Source organism: Seriola dumerili, unplaced genomic scaffold, assembly GCF_002260705.1.
Source record: "Seriola dumerili isolate Sdu_G_001 unplaced genomic scaffold, Sdu_1.0 BDQW01000161.1, whole genome shotgun sequence".
Lineage (NCBI taxonomy): Eukaryota > Metazoa > Chordata > Actinopteri > Carangiformes > Carangidae > Seriola > Seriola dumerili.
Window position 1 is genome coordinate 4938495 of NW_019174416.1, and position 19087 is coordinate 4957581.

At 41.9% G+C, this 19087-nt stretch overlaps 2 protein-coding genes across 4 annotated transcripts in view; both read right to left on the minus strand.

The window, feature by feature from the left end:
- Window positions 1-330: 330 nt before the first annotated feature.
- On the minus strand, window positions 331-11225 carry zdhhc2 (zinc finger DHHC-type containing 2). 3 transcript variants are annotated; one of them, XM_022751775.1, is made up of 14 exons: window positions 10832-11224; window positions 7480-7506; window positions 6908-7002; window positions 6054-6174; window positions 5803-5872; window positions 5660-5692; window positions 4580-4700; window positions 4400-4438; window positions 4112-4244; window positions 3437-3563; window positions 1548-1640; window positions 1164-1279; window positions 975-1050; window positions 331-894 (listed from the first exon to the last, which is right to left on the minus strand). In XM_022751775.1, the coding sequence occupies exons 1-13, from the start codon at window positions 10956-10958 to the stop codon at window positions 1010-1012; spliced, it is 1143 nt and encodes a 380-aa protein (XP_022607496.1). In that variant the 5' UTR covers window positions 10959-11224; the 3' UTR covers window positions 331-894; window positions 975-1009. The 3 variants fall into 3 exon arrangements, with proteins under 3 accessions (XP_022607496.1, XP_022607497.1, XP_022607498.1); XM_022751776.1 differs by lacking the exon at window positions 4400-4438; XM_022751777.1 differs by lacking the exon at window positions 331-894 and having other exon boundaries at window positions 981-1050; window positions 1164-1274; window positions 10832-11225.
- Window positions 11226-17413: 6188 nt separating this feature from the next.
- LOC111226773 (calcium uptake protein 3, mitochondrial-like) overlaps window positions 17414-19087 on the minus strand; it is a 22320-nt gene continuing 20646 nt past the window's right edge. Inside the window, exons 14-15 of the mRNA XM_022752084.1 lie at window positions 19015-19084; window positions 17414-17532 (exon numbers count right to left, since the gene is read on the minus strand). Coding sequence (XP_022607805.1) covers window positions 17414-17532; window positions 19015-19084 — 189 coding nt within the window. The remainder of the gene's footprint in view (window positions 17533-19014; window positions 19085-19087) is intronic.

Below are 19087 nucleotides of genomic sequence, written 5' to 3' on the forward strand. Positions count from 1 at the left end.
CAGGGGGGCGGGGTGGGGTGGGGGGGCACACGCTGTTGCAGCACAGAGCAGCACCAGCTTCCAGGTGTTTTAGTGTGACAGCAACATCCTCACTCATGCTATAACGAGTCAGAAGAGCCCTTATTCAAAAATGTAATTACTAATGACTACACTTTTTTTTTGTTTGTTTTCAAGCAAAGGGGGAGAACATCTTGTGGTACAGTTCACTACGACAAGGTGTGTTTGTGTTGACATCCTGAGATGAGAGCATGCATCATCCACAACACTCAAGATGGTGGGTGGAAAACCTGCCCTCGCCCCCCCCTCCACCCACCCACCCCCCCTCTCCAACAACAAAAACAAAAACTTCACTAAGAAGAAAAAAAAGAAAAGACTAAAGGAATGTCATTTACATCACATTAACACCACCACTAATTTATACTTAATGTCCAAATGTTTGGCAAACTCATAACAGCATCTACTAATGTGCTAAGCTATGAAAATAACATAAAATAGATCATTCTGAGAGTTTCTGTGCCATGAACTGTAACATACAACAGCAGCTCAGATTGATTTACCAGTATACAAAGTGCAAAACTTCCCCTCTCCCACTGCTGCTCTGTGCTTATTCATATAGAAACAAAAGAAAATGTGATTGTTGGAATGCAATTTTCATTTTAATCCACTTGTTCTGGAGCCCAAATACTGTCAGGTAGCAGCAGATAATGTTTCTTGATCACAAAAAGGATGATACTGGTGATAGTGATTATTGATTTTTCTCTGGTTTGTATGTGATATCAGTCATGTAAACCTCTCAGAAGAAGGGTCGCAACATGGAAAACAACGAATATCGATGAGGTCACCACCACGTCACGTTCTGATAGGCACAAACACTGCGGAGGGGGCAGCAGAGACCTGCGAGAGGAAACACATAGAGACACGTGTTCATTTTAAATCTTGACATGTGGAGGATTTCCCTGTGACTGTAAACGTACTTTTCTGGGTAGAAGGTGCCAACTTTCAACTCTGGTTATGCCTCATTTTCTATGGTCATCCCTGGGTTGCTGGCACCTAAACAAACACACAGGTGGAATAAAAATCTAGCATTGAAGTCATAAAATACGACTAATTTATTTTTTTGGAGGTTATGAAACCAAACAGCACAGGAAAAACCATTATCTTACCTTTCTTGTCTTTGTCTGCCGCATTGTCACTCTCTGTCCAGGAGGGGGTGCTGGTGAGCAGCCGGCTCTGACTCTCTCTCAGAGGCTTGGAGGGGAACTGGCGGCCCTCTGCTGCACTGGAAACACACAAACACCCATGAGGAGGCATGTAGCCAGGAATCCTGGGCCCCCTGACGCCCACCCTCCTTCTTTAAATAAAATAATGCTAAATCCTGTCCTCCTATGATCTGAATCATTAATTTAAAACTGCAAAACGGCCATAACAGCTTCAAGGTGATTTTCCTGCATCATTAAACCTACAGGTTAATAAACCATTAGGGGCTGACTTGTGACTTGTGACTTGTGCAGACGCTGCTGTTTTTTGGGGTTTTTTTTTTTACTCACCCCTTGTTGGCAGGGTTGGAGCCAGTGGGTGAGGAGGGCTGCTCAGGGTCCAGATTCACCAGACAGGATGGGAACGAGCAACCGTCACCTAAGCTGGAGAGCCAGGAAAGGAAAGGAGGAAGTGCAGCTTGATGTTTGAATGACGATTTGGAAATGAATTTTGTTCAGTTTAGGTGAGATTATAAACATCAGTAGAATTATATGTCATGAATCTAACTTTATGTATGTGGAAATGATGGCTGATGACTGTATGGATGTTAAAACGTCTATGCAGATTTTGCTGAGCGTTAAATGCTAAAACCTTGTCTGACTCAGTAATGTACAGTATGTTATAGCCTGCAGCTATATTTACCTAAGATGAGGTAACATCAACGTCACTGTTTCTAGAGAAAAAGTGCTTTGCAAAACAACATACGAAAATAACTTTCCATTTGTTTTTTTGTTTTTGGAGAATAAATAAATAAGGAGGCTACATAGCAATTAGTTGCTGCAGATATTTTTCGGGTATCTAGTTACAGCTGAATCTCAAGTTTGTATCTCAAAAACATGATTTTGTTTTTATATAATACTGTGACTAATTACCAGGAAGCTGCATATCCACAATATTATTCTTTCTGTCAGCATGAATTACTAATTTAGCAAATCTGGAGCTTCTGCATTAATTGACAGTTTTGATGATGTTGTTTACTGGTGCTGACGCTCTCTGGTCTCCTTCAGGACTTTCCCGTCTTCTGAACCATTTTGTTTCGGTGTAAGCGTCACTAATCCCCGAGCTGAAGAGCGGCTGCTTTCATTCAACACTTCCTTTTCATCCAGAGTTAGATCATGTTGAAATGTGACTGAATGTCTTTGTTTGAACTAGAGTGTGTGATTACCATGGGCACTGATGCTGATTAGCATGACATTTGGGTGACTTTATAATGAGTCTGAAAACTCATTGTCCTTATAGAGTTGTAGTTATAGATGCAATGAAAACACACTATGGTAGTATATAATGTAAAAAGTATGCGTGTCATCGTGATGACCTTACGTAGAGTAGATGAGTAATAGCCACCATTTTTTCTGTGTTAAGATGCTGTGTTATGAATACAATGGCGTTGAATGGCCTTCAATAGACATGAATTCATTATATGACTCACAATATATTATATATAACATATTGAAATTATTCACAGTGAAAAAGAAAGTTGATGTAATATAAATATGGTAGAAGTCTATGGGATTATTTGACTATTATCTACTAAGAAAATCATAAAGTCTGACTGTTATCTATAAAAACAATGTCATAGTACCCATCTTCAAAGAATTATGCACAATGTTTTTTTGTTTTTAGGAATACCTCATTAAATATAAGTACTTAAATATAAGTATTTTCAAAACAATAAGTATGTGACAGCATGAGTAGAATTACTGTGTAGTATTCACATCCATTCATCTGTCTACTAATGCAATTCTTTAGACAATATTTATACTTTTAAACAGGCGATAATTAAACTGTTCCTGAACATACCCGCTAAGACCTTTGAAATCGCACAGTGACGCACAGTGACAGTCCTGCCAATCTGAGATGCACGTGATCCAAATCTTAACATCTCAACAGGTTACAAGTTGGATTTAACGTTCACTGTTTTTTGTTTTTTTTTGCACAGCTGGATGTCTTAGCCACACAGAGCCACCGCCTCAAGTGTTTGACCTGACCTGTGCTTCAGACACTGTGGCTCCTGATCACTTATTTTTAAAAATTATTTCTTAAATCATAGACTTACTTTATTGTTGTTGTTGTTGTTTTAGTTTGCCCACCTTAAATCCTACGTTGTTTCTAATAATACCTTATGTCATGGATACTTCTACAGTTTTCTTTTTGAACACCTTTGACATTATGACCTCACCTGGAGAAAATGGGAACAGGCCAGTATTTCACTTCATCACCGAAGACCTGGCGGAAGTTCTTACCGACGCCCAGACTGAAACCGTTCTTGTCTGTGCCGTGACGAAAGACCGGGGCGCGTACAGCCTCTGAGAGGACACACACGGAGGAGAAGAGGAATAAATACAACTTCGACTTTAAACAGCAGCTCAGTCAGTAAAACAGATCAACACACGAACTTGAATGAAACAGCGCTTTGTTGTGCAGGAAAAGCAGTTCTCAGGCTGTTCCACCAGGTGTGACTCCTCTTCCTACCAGTGTCTGTTACTAAGCTGCTTACTGCTCTGAGCCTTGTGTCTTTGCATTACACTGTAACATACTCCTCTGGATAATCCACTCTCCTCAACACACAGAGACAAAGTGTGCCAGTGTGCACACATAATGAGAAACGGCTCCGTCTGATATCAGCCCAGAGAGGCTCATCAAATCGCTGCGCTGATGAGGATGGTGACTGACGGTGGGAAAAATGCACTGACACATCCTTCATCATTAGTGCACAGACGACACTGTGTAAACCACGAGCAGACTGGAATCAGATACTCGGGATAGAGAAAAGATGAGAGGGAGCTTCTGTTTAAATACTGCAGCTACTGAGAGAACACGCACACACACGAAGGGTATGAAGGACGCCACCTACCGAGAGTGGATCTGTTCTTGCAGACGAGCCAGCAGTGATAGATGAAAAGAGAGGCGAGGCTGACGGAGAACATGGAGGCCGAAAAGAAGAGGAACAGGATGTGGAACTTCGCCTGAGTGTCTGGGAGGCCGTTCTGAGGGGGGAAACAACACATCAACACCACTACACAAGCACAGAGTGGACACTGAAATCAAATGAAGCGGGTGAAATCTGGGTACTGAGAGTTTTCTACTCCACTAATCTAGAGGTTTCTATTTCAGTGCCACTAACTAACCGGCTGGTTCATACCAGGTATTCTCTCAGACGGAAATGTGCTCTACCTCCGGCCTTGTGAAGAAAATCAAACACCACACATGTAACACAGGAATCATGTTGTCCATTAAGAGTTCATTAGAGATATTCTGTGCTGACACAACAGTTTCTAAAGAGGCTGAAAAGTTGATATTGTAGCAGATGATTTATATTTACCGTCCAAAATTTAATGAAGTATTGAAGATCTGTCGCAGTTATAAAAAGGCAGTAGAGTAGCGAATATGCCAGGAACAGCATGAAATACTTGTAGTTGGAGAATCCCACACAGTTGTTCACCCTGCAGAAAGAACAACAGGAAAACTGAGGATGAGTTGGTGGCTGAGCTGTTACAAAATCAAAATGTCGCTGTTGTTCATTTTATCTGCTGAAGTGAAGTATATTGTATGTTTTCCCTCTTTAACTTTACCTCATGTCTGTTTTTTTTCTGTTTTTACTTGTGTAGCTAACCAGACGTTTGAATCAGAGCTCATCCTCAGCTTTTCTTAGTAACATTTCGACACAACGCAGGTCTTCCATGTGTAAATTTGCCTGATTCCAGTTTGCATGAACATTTTTATTGTATTCGCATTGACTTTTTGGTTTTGTGGATGTGAACACAACTACCCTCAGCATTTCCAGCCTGTTTTAGTCTGAAAAACACGTAAATGCAACCACTGGGCTGCAGAGCTGAACTAGAAAAACCTTCAATCAGCAGGTTTGTTTCATTTCCATTCAGTTACAGAGTATTGTAGTATTGTATGTTACATTTTGTTCCAGATGGATAAGGACATGTTCATATCAGGCATTTCAGCCAGAAAACAAATCCTGGAACCTAATGCTTGCATTCGCTTTGCAGCTGATTCTCATTTTCAGTCATTTTTATTCCTGGTTCCTCTCTTGTTCAATATGGCAAAGAGATTCGACAAACCAATTATGTTTAGTAAAAACTGCACTGACTCAGATTTATTTTGTCTCAAAATCTATCATCTGGCTGGACGAGAGGTTAAATGTCCAGTAAGCAAGCTATTATTTGTGCATCCACATGACGCCTGTTTACAAGCCCTGTTGACGTGAATGTGACCGGGCAGTGTGAAAATAAAGAAAATAACACCTTTCCCCACGAAACCTGAATTCTTTTGTGCCTTAATAAAATTATATAATTACACACCATGTGAGTACAGTGCTACACTGGCACAGTGTCACTGATCTTTGTTTTAAATCCTATTGCCTGTTTAATAAAAGAGTGTCACTACGCACCAGGGGCAGTGGTGATCCATCTTCAGGATGCATCTGTAACACAGCAGGGTCAGACATCAGTGTAATTGAATCTTACTCCGCCTGCCAGAATTCAATATATCGTGTGGTCTTTTCTCTATAGGTGCATGAGCAGAGAGCCGTACTTATCACAAACTGAACAATGGTGACATCGATCAGGCTTCAGCAGCTGGCAGCGGTCACAGAAACGGATTGCTGAGGAGACACAGCCAATTCAGTCACACAGCCGTCAGCAGCAGCAGCAGCAGCCTCTCCTAACACCTGACCACAGACTATCAAGGTGACGGGGGTGAAACGAGCTCTGAGAGCTGCATGTCAGTCTAGTCTGCGCCTGTTGTTCTGCATCGGCAGCAGTGTGTGCCGTACTGTACTGTACCTCCAGAGTTGGTGCGCGTGTAGATGGGCAGATCCTTGGCTATCCTCCTCAGGATCTCCTGCTGAGACTCTCCCCGATCTTCACGCTCCAGCAGCTCCTTGTCAGAGTAGGACAGGTGGAACTATGTAGGGCAGAACACAGAGGGAAAGACAAACAACACCTGTGAATTACCTGTGAGCAGTGCAGTTTATTTGTAATGACTCATATCTTTAAATGTGTCAAAACACTCAAATATTTTGTCAGATGAGCTACAAGCTATGGGAGTGTCAGTGATGCAGCCATGTCTGTTATGAAGCTGCAGCTTCGTAGGCGGTGAATGGTATCTTTGTTTCTTCCATTTGTTTTGGCTCCTTCTGCCCCAGCAGGCAAATGGGGGCAAAGCAACACAGAGCCGTGATATTACTTTCAGCCACTCAAGCGACTTATGATGAACACTGGAAACAAATAACTCTGATGATAGCAAACACTACAGCACCCACGAAATTTGACTTTTATTACAATCTCAAAACCTCCAGTGATCCGGCGATCACGTCTCATGCAGGAGAGCGTTCATATGAGGTGATTATTGTCTGCATGTGCGCTTCTCACTGACGGAAACTGAATTGCAGAGGTGGCTTTCCTCTGAGCGTCCTCTCCGAGATGTATGCATGTGTGTGTTCACCCTGCAGAGCCGGAGTGCTGTGGTCAGGATCAGAGCCATTAGAGTGCAGCTCCAGGCACTTCCACTGGAAAGTATTATTAGTCTAAATGCAGCGTTCAATCACCCAGGGAGGCTGTAACCTACATCTGCACTTCCCACCATGCCTCATCATGCTGGCCGACTGTAACGCTGCATTGTAATCAGACACACTCACCTCCTTCAGGGGGTTCATGGGCTTGGTGAAGATGGTTTGCCAGTACGCCCACACAAACATGATGAAAATGGCATGGTACACCAGCAAGTACACGACTGAAAGCAGAAAAAAAACACAAACAAGTCGTCGCCATCGTCTTCTCTTAGCAGTGGTGCGAATTTAACCATTTATCCAAGGTTTGCGGCTTCATTAAATATCAATAATATTAGTGTGATTTTATTTCTTTGACCGTGGTGCTAGAGGAAGAGGCAAAAGATCACCAGCGTCAGAAGGATTCATCCATAAGTGTTTGTACAAACTTCATATAAATGAAAGATGGATGTCTTTCTCTCTCACTGTAAAAGCCTTTAAACATTTAACTGAGGTAATGAAAAAAATCCTGAGGACACACTTCCAGCTGACACAGGCTGATTGTGGTGTTTTGAAGGCAGCTGCCTCTGCGCAGACTGAAGGCTGCTGAACCTCCTCTGGCCTGAAACTCTGCTCAGCACTTGACAGATACGGAGCAGCTGGAGACACTTTAAAGTTTAAATGATTCCTCTTGATGTTAAACAGAATTATAAAACACTTACCCTTTTGTCCCGTGTCTTCGATGGACTCTGAAAAATGAAAAGAGACAGTCATGCCTGTGTTGAATTAAAGAAGTGGAAACACTGTGGAGAGGGTTAGGATATTTCCAAAAAAGTGTTATTTTTATTTTAAATCCTTCGCACAGGGAGCACCTCCATGTGGTGGAGGGTTTTTTTGGGGTTTTTTTTCATGATACACGTTTGACTGACAGTCTGTCTGAATTCAATTTAGCAAGAGTGAAAAATGCTGACTCCGTAAACCCCTAATCCCAGAGTCCAATACCACACCATTCACAAAATCAATACACAGCATGCTCCCAGTCAGACAGTTCGACTCATTGTTCCTCTCATATAGATAAGCATTACTGTGCATTGACAAAAGGAAAACAACAGGAACATCCTGCACAGTTTGTGTGTGTGTGTGTGTGTGTGTGTGTGTGTGTGTGTGTGTGTGTGTGTGTGTGTGTGTGTGAATGCTGACAGCTGCAACCGCTCCCGCAGAGGGGGCCGGGGCGAAGCTGCTGATCATCAGCACCCACATAGTTGATGAGCACCCCCAAAAAACCTGCACACAACACACACACCTAAAGACCTGGACTCAAACATGAAAAGAGACAAGTGGAGACCTGTTGGAGGATCAGATAACACTGCTTTCTATTGGTCCTGATATCTAAGCAATGATTAGCTGAGCACACAGAATCATCCATCTTGAGCAATTAGGCTGTAAAGCAACACACAAACACTACACACACACACACACACACACACACACACACACACACACACACACACACACACACATGCACGCTGCAGGAACTGAGGAAAGGTGAGCCAATGAGCTGAATTGAGGCGTGCTGCCAAAAATCGTGTGCGCGCCACCTTGCCAGCATAAAAACGCCAGTCTGACAGTGAAGCACAAGTGTGTGTGTGTGTGTGTGTGTGAGTGTGTGACTAAGGGCATGTGCAAGGATGTATATTCATGTGTCTATGAAAGTTTGATTGTCTCTGCCATACATCAGCTTCTCCTTTTTTCTCTTTGCTTTCTTGCCAAAATTAAGTAAATGTCCAACAACACAAGAAGCCAAACACCTCCTGATTTCACAGCTTTAACAACCTTGGCTGAAAGAGGAGCGACTGTTCAAAGGCTGATGCTTTAAAAAAAAAAGTGGGTCAACCACAGATTGCTTGGGGTGAATTATGTAAGCCAGACAATGGGATTAACTGAGCTGCTGAAAGAGAGGTGTCAGCTGACGATACTTTCCCACAACTGTCCCTGTGTCTGTCCGCGGAGCACATGCCGGCCTTGAGCAACCACTGTCCTGCCCTGCTGCAGTTGTTTTCATCTGTCCGTCCCATCTGACTCGAGAGAATCACAATTTCCTTCTTGTTCTGCAGGATGCAAAACAAGAAGGTTGAAAAAAACCCACATCAAACAGTGATGTTGCTTTTTTGCTGTAATCAAAATATCTCATGGATGGCAGCAGACACATGCTGTCCTGTAATTCTAGGAGAGGTTCATCCTGGGACAGATGCTGTGCCGGCCTGTCTGCTGAATGGGGGGGGGGGTTTAGAAACTTTAAAACAGGGCCAGACTGAGGCACAGTCTTAAAGACCTTGTCTTGTGACAAAAATTTGTTAACACTCACATTTAAAGCCCTGGTTTAATAACAAACTGTAAATTATTCATATTACAGTATTTATTCAGTGTAATGATTGAATGTAATGAAGACCAAAAGACAGTATCTGGATGGATGGATCTTGAGGCAAAGGGTCCCTGTCTTTGCAGTCATCTGTCTCTGTGGTCATTTTGCATCTCCTCCTGGTCCTTTTCTTGCCTCTTTGGTGTCATTAGTTGTTTTTCATCTCTTTGTGGACATGTTTTTCTTCTCTTTTAGGTCTCTTTGTGGTTATTTTATCTGTGGTCATTTTTAATCTCTGGTTACTTTTGTCTCTTTGTGATTTTGCATCTCTTTGTGGTTATTTTATGTTTCTTTTTGGTTGTTTTTTGTTTCTTTGTGATTCTTTTATGTTTCTTTGTGGTTGGTTTTTGTTTCTTTGTGGTTATTTTATGTTACTTTGTGGTTGGTTTTTGCTTACTTGTGGTTTTTTGACAACAAGAAATGTTAAGTCATTTCATACAGAGGTTTCTGTCCAGGTGCTACAGGTATGCAGTAGACCTGTTGAGTAATACACCCATGATGTAAAGACGCCAGCTAACCTCTGTGGTGGGCGTGGCCTCAAAGAGTCAGTTTTTGGGTGGAGGGGCATGCCATCCAAGATCCACCAGTCTGGCCCCATCCCTCCCTGTGACATGGCACTATTGCTACTACTCCTGCAGCATACTTAACTCTCACTGATCAGGTGACTAACATGAAGGTGTACACTGTCAGTTGAAGCTGGACTGCACGTCCGTCTAAATTTGGAGAAGATCAGATTTAAGAACAAACAAACAGCCAGAACATCAAACACTCCCTTCCTCTGTTTTCTTCTGTTTGGTCTCCTTAAACTGTCTCCATTTCGTCCCCCTTTCTGACAGGGGAGATCTTCTTTCCTAGTGGCCTGACAAGTTGCCAAATGGAGCAGAGGAGTAGGCTGCTGAGACTCCTCTGAGACATCCTAGAAAACCATTACTCACTATCCAGGTCAACTCTGCGTTCACCGTTCACAGAGGAGGCTCACCGTCTGTAGCCGCACCATCCAACGTTCAGCAGTCAGGCGGAGTGTGTGAAGGAGGGAGGCAGGCCTGACTCAAAAGCCATTACAGTCAGACGACTTGCCAAAAGATAATGCTGCTGGTGGTGTTGTGGTGGTGGATATAAATTCAGATAATGAAGCTGAGCAACTACATGAGCCTGAGGCTATTACAGTAAGTCTGCCAGATAGTGCTGATAGTGGTGGTGGGGTCAGATAATGAATCTGAGACACATGGTCTAATCCCATTCTGTTCATCCTGCCATAGTGTATGTCACAAGAATGTAATCAAAGCTTCTTCACAATAAAAGCTGGCTGTCAAATCATTCAATTCTGTCTGTTTTCATTTGTACATCAGTTTTTCGTGTAAAAATACGTTGCCACTTCACCATAACAATATACTGACAATCCCTGGTTTAACTGTTATTGTCATGTGACACTGTCCACACACTGTCCACACACTGCGTAAACAACAAAACAGTCTTCTGCATTAAAAAAAAAAACAATCAGCCTGAACCACAAACTGCTGAAACAGAAATATTTCCCCACCCCATCACCAAAAAAAAAAAAAATACACACACACACCAGCCAGAGACATTTCCCCTCACACACAGACATATACACACACTGCTTCCTCATACCACCCAGACAGCTGGTTTCTTACCTATGCAAAGCTGTAAAACATAGGCGTAGTATGACCAGGCCACTATGAGGGCGATGAACAGGACCGGGATCCAGTACAAAACTCTCTGACAGCCCCGCTTGATACTACGCGAGCCCGACGGTGCCATAGTCTAGGAGCGGATCATTTCTCGTGTGCATACGTATGTTACGCTCCCTCCCCTCCACTCCCTCGCTCAGTGTGTGCGTGTGTGTCTGTGTCTTCCTGTAGACTGTCACTGCATCGTAGCTCCGGCTCTGATCAGCCTAATCGGCAGCTCAGTCGCAACATCCTACCAGCCTCCCACCCGCCGCTGCTCCTGCCTCTGCTGCTGCTGCTGCTGCTGCTGCTGGTGCACTGCTCTCCCCTCTGATCGTCCTGCCCAGCCGCTGCTACAGACTACAACAAAATATCAGACAGCTCACACACACTCATGCGCACGCACGCAAACACGCACACACGCACACACGCACGCACACACACACACACACACACACACACACTGAGAGGCAGCGCCGCCTCTGATGCCTCCCCACAGGTTGCCATGACGTCCGCGAGATGCTGCAAGCCTGGCACATTTTTCACCGTGAGCAGATGGGTTCAATTAGTTCATACTCGTGATGTTCAAACAGTCTCAGTTCAGTTGTTCAGTCTCAACACACACACACACACACACACACACACACACACACACACACACACACACACACACACACACACACACACACACACACACACACACGCCCCTGTTTTACTGCATTTGAGGGGACCATATCCCCTAATCTTAACCAATAAATCACAACTAAAATCCTATCCCATAACCTAGACCTGATTCTAACCCTAAAACCAAGTCTAAACCCTCAAACAGATATTTCGACGTGTGGGGGTCCTGGATTTTGGTCCCTACAAAGCTGTCGGACCCTGTAGGTATGGTCTCTTGATTTACATACAGTAAAACAAACCCATACACATACTGTCGGCTATTTTCACACAAACTATGTTAGGGCAGCTCTGGGTCAGCTGTACCACAGGTTGTTAAGTTTCAGTGGTTTTATGTTCTGTATTCTTTAGTATATTTTGGATCTGTGTTTCACAATATGTAATGTGTTTTGCTAGTGTCAGAGGTATTGTCGCCTGCATATTGTGTTTTATGCCTGACGGTGTAGGTGGAGGTCTGCACAATCCACCTGCTTCTGCTGCCTCACACCCAACTGCACCTGCAAAATATTTCACAACCCTGCAGTACATTGTGCAGCCCTCCTGCCAGGCTGCAATCTGTATCGTTTGCCTGTTACCATCATATTTCACTGAATCATTCCTGATGTTTGATTGAAGAACTCCTTACATGTTTTTTTTCCCATTAATGCTGTTTGGATGTGAGAAAGATTTAAGCTGTGATTTACCACCTGTTGTCACAGCGCTTGTGTGGGTGGCGAGCTGTATCAAACTGACAATATGCACCACAATATGTACATCTGAGTCTTAGAGAAGGGACAGATGGCTCAGTAACACATCGAACCTGAAGTAGCTTTGATTTGTGACAATCACCGGTTTTAATTTTAAAATAGATTCCACAAAGTATATGTTCTCTACTGCATAGAGAAGGTGTGTTCAGCTGTACTTTATAAAGATACAAGCATTCAAGTGGCTTTTATAAAAATCAGTGTCCCCAAAGGCCAGTTTAGCTTATAGACAAATCAGTCAGTGATGGGAGATACAAAAAAAAAATACAATAATGAATAAAAACAACAATTAATACAATACACACATATAATAAATCACACACAAATAAACACGGGTCAACAACATCACTGTTGTCAATGTCACTTGTCAATGTCACTTGTCACCAAAACCATCAGAGAACACAGGGAAGACAAGAGAAGCCAGAAACTGGAGGTCACGGTGTCACACCCACAGCAAGTAACAGGCCAAATCACATTTTGTTTAAGAACAGCTGATGGAATAAAAGACCTCAAGTCTCCGTTTGTGTCACCACCAGGGAGGTCAAACTCTAAGCTAATTAAAGTCACGGTGTCGAGGAGTCCAACATGATGACCTGAGCTTTCTGTGGGGCTCTGGCTGATCCAGGTGGCTAAGATCATTGAATTTACAAATTATGGATCGATTTATTTGTTCTGAAAAGTACTCGGCTACTCAACCTGTGATAACAGTTGTATAATGTCCTCAGTCGCCCTGAAGCAGCTTCATGTCATCAGGGTTTTTTTGGACTGGGCCTGAGACTTCAATTTTTTATCAGTGACAAAGATGGGGGCATTAACCAGGCAGGGAGGAGCTGGCAAATGAGTTGCATTATGGGAATTGTAGGATCCGGTGTCTTTTGAGTTTCACTCATATCTGAGACAAAAAAAAAGTCAGTGTATCAGTCTCTGCTGCTGTTGACCATTCCTGCTTTAATCTGTCTCCTGTAAATCCCCCAGCTTAATGAAAGTGCAATGCTAAATTGCTGGAGAATCCCTTTAGGCTCCCTTTCAGAGGATACAGTATTTTTTTAACGTCAACTGAATTGTTCATACTAATGGGAAAGTGAAACCTGAAACCAAAACAGCTTAGAACTGGGCAATAGTGGGAGAAAGTACTGGTACTTACATACAAATATGGGTGGGTGATGTTAGCAATGTGCGGCTATAATGAGCAAGTACAGGCATTCATTTTTCCTTTCACTCAGTTAAAAGAAAAGTTAAGAAAATTGTATCACTGACGTTTTTTGCAGCTGAAGAGCCAGAATACCACGAGCAGATAGAGCCAAGTCACAAAATAACAGATTTACAGATAAACTTGATACACAAAGACCTATTCACAAAAAGTGGTATATCTTTCTGTCACTGCACCAACTACAAATGAATGGATTAACATTGAAACGAAACTTTACTCTAAATGTCAGGGATCTGTTACTGACTCCTTAAAGAACCCCCTTCACCTCATTTCAGGAAGTGCAGAATTTGAGTTTGAGACTGCAAATTATTACCCTGCTGAATTAATCATTTAAAGATAAAAAGTCCCTGATTAGAGTCTCGAACACCCACACAGCCCCAGGTTGCTGATGATTAATACTGTTAATGATTTGCCTTCAGGTCGAGGATAAAAAAGCTAATTTATTCTACTGTGGTCCTGCTGTCAGTCCGCTGTAGTTAAAAAGAAGAAGAGGTTTGTCTGGTGAGGGCGGCGAGAGCTGTTCACAGTTTATCAGCTGACTTGTGTGAAAACAGCAACTGAACAAACAATGGTGTGTTTTTGTGAGACTGACAAAGGGAGCAAAAAAATAACCAAGCCACATGTTTTATCTCATATTTATTTCACCATGTGATTATAAATGCATCTGTGCTGTAACATCAGTGTAGCAGTCGAGGCCTGATTTAAAAGAAGTTTTCAAAACTCTTCAAGAGGTAGACTATCTAATCCAAACATTCAAAATTTAAACAGAAAGTAGTCTCAAATACAAATACATTAGTCTGGTTAATATTAGAGCGTGTAACGTGTTGATATCTTCAGTCTTTTTCAGTACATAACTCCACCCAGAGCAAACATTGTAACAGGAAACAACAGTCATCAGGTAGTAGCAGTACAAGTGTAAACTCTTCCTTACAGAGCCTAAAGGGAAGGACGTTTTAATCTACTTCTCAATTAAAACCTACACTAATTTAAGCGAGAGTGTCCGAAGAGTGGAACAAACATATGGCTTCAATATTTTGCATATTTATAAAGAGGTCATCCCTGCCAGTGGCATGAAAATAGCACTTGTGTTTACTAGCCAAGAAATGATTAACAGTGTTAGCTGCCTGTAGTTAAACAGTGAAAAGCCACAGACTGAGGGTGTGTGTGTTCAGGCCTGTGGCTCTGGGGGATCCTGGAGGATTTTAGCTGCAGCGCTTCGGGAGAGAGGCGGAAGAGAAGGAGGATAAGGGAAAGGGGGAGGTGCTGCTGTCCTAAGCTGATCTGTGCAGGGGGCTGCAGAGCCGGCAAAAGGACAAAGTATGTGAGTAATGCTGCTGTCGTACAGAATAAACTCAGGATATAAGGAGGATCGAACTGAACAATACACACTGGCAGAGCAGTAATAAGACAAAGTTGGAGTTTTAGATAAATATATAAAATCAGAGTTAACAATTAATTGATAAATATATTTACAAGTAGATAAATCAATAAATAGTTCTCAACAGGTAAAAGTGGTTAAACAAACTAATTAGTGCAATTTAGAGTCCTGCAACACTGAGTTAAGTGGATTTTCTTGTGGGTTCATAATGGGTCACTTGTGTTTGTTTGACCACTTGCAAGAGCTTCGCATTAGGCTGACCACATCCTGTTTGTGCCACGTCCTGTTTATTTTAAAACTTCTAAGAGAGTGTAATAAGATGCTGAAGCATGCACTAACCCGAGAGCTCTGGTAGAGAGCACAGCAGAGGCAAAGCTCATCCAGTTTGTAGCACATGCACTGATGTTGGGATCTTCACCTGGCAACAAAACAGACAGAAAATGACGCCAGTGATAAGTCCAGTGTGACTAACTGTAAACCGACAGATTAATTTATCATGAAGGCAGACTGGATAATCTGCATCGCTCCTGCACTGAAGCTGCAGGCAATTCTGTCTTATATTACACACCAGAAATTAGATACTGAGAAACTGGAATATGAAAAACTCCTTGCACCTCTTAATCAAACAGTCAGAATGCAGCAGTAGTTCTGCAAGCTGCAGAAAAAAAAATCTGGGTCCTCTGCAGTGACTACACCTGTAGATTTTCAGCATACAAATCCCCTTATGAGTTTCAAACAGGCAACAAACCCAGCAGCTCCTTTAAATATCTGTAATATCTGTCGATTCCTCCAGTTTTCTTAAATATCAGAAATAACACAGGGAGTATTGCCAGAACAGAGGTATGTTCACATGTGAAAAATTATAAGTTTTATAACAATTTCTAACTTAAATTGTAGAAAATTCTAATTACCTTGGCAACTAACGCTGAACGCAAAAGGAATGGTTAGAGATTTGTGGCTCTTACAGTATTTGCTAGATGAGAAGATTGAAATCATTCTCAGATCTGCTGGTTAATTATAAAGCTACTGCTAGCAGCTGATTAGCTTAGCTCAAAAGCCTAAAAGCGAACAAGTTGCAGTTCTGTGGTTGATATTTATCAGTCTATTTCTTGGCCGGACACAGTGACTTCCTGAGGTGTCTATGGTTGCCTAGCAAACTCACAGTGACAATAAGACCACAGGCAGTCCATTACATCTCACCAAAACCACAACTTTTCATTGGGTTGTTTTTGACACAAATTAAACAAATCACACATAATATTTTGTAACCTTTGAAAAGGCTAGCTGTTTGTGCTAAGCTAGCTAACCACCCGCTGACTGTAGCTTCATGAGAGTGGTCTTCATCCAAACTGGTGGCAAAAAAGTATTTCTAAAATTTCAAAATATTCCTTTAACTGCTGAAAAGGTCACATAAAGTACCAAAGTGACATTGCCTGTTATTTGTCAGCTATTTTCTCATTTCTCTCAAAAATTTCCCAATTTTTTTTGTAGACATTTTCATATTGCAGCGAGGTTTGCAGAAATGTTCAGATCAAGTCTTTTATCAAGACAGATTATCAAGCGGTTTCCAGAAAGGTGCATTTCCTTTGAAACATTTATACGGCTTTAAACTGCACTGCTCACTGCTCATGTATGCAGACTTAAGCTGGTATCTGGTGGCAGTTGATCAGGCGTTAATATTACAGTGTAACTTAATGCTTCGGGCGAGGAGGGTGAGGGCCTCGAAACACATCTGAAAAGGCTGACTATACACTGCATTAGTGTGTGCCTGGAAACTCTGTTAGAGAATTAATGCTGCATGTTTTGCGCCTCACATTAACCACTGCTGGTATGTTTTTAATCTTGTCTCATTTATCAGACAACACCGACAGTGTGAGAAAAGACTTTTACCTATTTGCTCGAGAGCTCCTTCTTCATGCAGGACTTGAAAGAGATGAACTTCTCCTCCACTCGGACACCCTGTTGGTGTGTGTGTGTGTGTGTGTGTGTGTGTGTGTGTGTGTGTGTGTGTGTGTGTGTGTGTGTGTGTGTGACAGAGAGACAGCGAGAGAAAAAGAGAAATAGGGGAAAAACACCATGAGAACAGTTTCTTGTTGTCCCGCTAGGTGGCAGTATAATTTCACAAAAATCACTAACCACAGATGCCGAGGTGAGATAAAGGACAAAGTATGTGAGTAATGCTGCTGTCGTACACAGAATAAACTCAGGATATAAGGAGGATCGAACTGAACAATACACACTGGCAAGAGCAGTAATAAGACAAAAGTTGGAGTTTTAGATAAATATATAAAATCAGATGAACAATTTAATTTGATAAATATATTTACAAGTAGATAAATCAATAAATAGTTCTCAACAGGTAAAAGTGGTTAAACAAACTAATTAGTGCAATTTAGAGTCCTGCAACACTGAGTTAAGTGGATTTTCTTGTGGGTCATAAATGGGTTCACTTGTGTTGTTGACCACTTGCAAGAGCTTCGCATTAGGCTGACCACATCACTGTTTGTGCCACGTCCTGTTTATTTTAAAACTTTCTAAGAGAGTGTTAATAAGATGCTCGAAGCATGCACTAACCCGAGAGCTCTGGTAGAGAGCACAGCAGAGGCAAAGCTCATCCAGTTTGTAGCACATGCACTGATGTTGGGATCTTCACCTGGCAACAAAACAGACAGAAAATGACGCCATGATAAGTCCAGTGTGACTAACTGTAAACCGACAGATTAATTTCATTGAAGGCAGACTTGGATAATCTGCATCGCTCCTGCACTGAAGCTGCAGGCCAATTCTGTCTTATATTTACACACCAGAAATTAGATACTGAGAGAAACTGGAATATGAAAAACTCCTTGCACCTCTTAATCAAACAGTCAGAATGCCAGCAGTAGTTCTGCAAGCTGCAGAAAAAAAAATCTGGGTCCTCTGCAGTGACTACACCTGTAGATTTTCAGCATACAAAATCCCCTTATGAGTTTCAAACAGGCAACAAAACCCAGCAGCTCCTTTAAATATCTGTAATATCTGTCGATTCCTCCAGTTTCTTTAAATATCAGAAATAACACAGGGGAGTATTGCCAGAACAAGGTATGTTCACATGTGAAAAATTATAAGTTTATAACAATTTCTAACTTAAATTTGTAGAAAATTCTAATTACGCTTGGCAACTAACGCTGAACGCAAAAGAATGGTTAGAGATTTGTGGCTCTTTACAGTATTTGCTTAGATGAGAAGATTGAATCGATTCTCAGATCTGCTGGTTAATTATAAAGCTACTAGCTAGCAGGGCTGATTATGCATAGCTCAAAAGCCTAAAAGCGAACAAGTTGCAGTTCTGTGGTTGATATTTTATCAGTCTATTTCTTGGCCGGACACAGGACTTCCTTGAGGTTCTATGGTTGCCTAAGCAAACTCACAGTGACAAAAGACCCACAGGCAGTCCATAACATCTCACCAAAACCACAACTTTTCATTGGTTGTTTTTGACACAAATTAAACAAATCACACATAAATATTTTGTAACCTTTGAAAAGGCTAGCCTGTTTGTGCTAAGCTAGCTAACCACCCGCTGACTGTAGCTTCATGAGAGTGGTCTTCATCCAAAACTTGGTGGCAAAAAAAGTATTTCTAAAATTTCAAAATATTCCTTTAACTGCTGAAAAGTCACATAATAGTACCAAAGTGACATTGCCTGTTATTTGTCAGCTATTTTCTCATTTCTCTCAAAAATATCCCAATTTTTTTGTAGACATTTCATATTTGCAGCGAGGTTTGCAGAAATTTCAGATCAAGTCTTTATCAAGACAGATTATCAAGCGGTTTCCAGAAAGTGCATTTCCTTTGAAACATTTATACGGCTTTAAACGCACTGCTCACTGCTCATGTATGCAGACTTAAGCTGGTATCTGGTGGCAGTTGATCAGGCGTTAATATTACAGTGTAACTTAATGCTTCGCGAGGAGGGGTGAGGCCTCGAAACACATCTGAAAAGGCTGACTATACACTGCATTAGTGTGTGCCTGGAAACTCTGTTAGAGAATTAATGCTGCATGTTTTGCGCCTCACATTAACCACCGCTGGTATATTTTTAATCTTGTCTCATTTATCAGACAACACCGACAGTGTGAGAAAAGACTTTTACCTATTTGCTCGAGAGCTCCTTCTTCATGCAGGACTTGAAAGAGATGAACTTCTCCTCCACTCGGACCACCCTT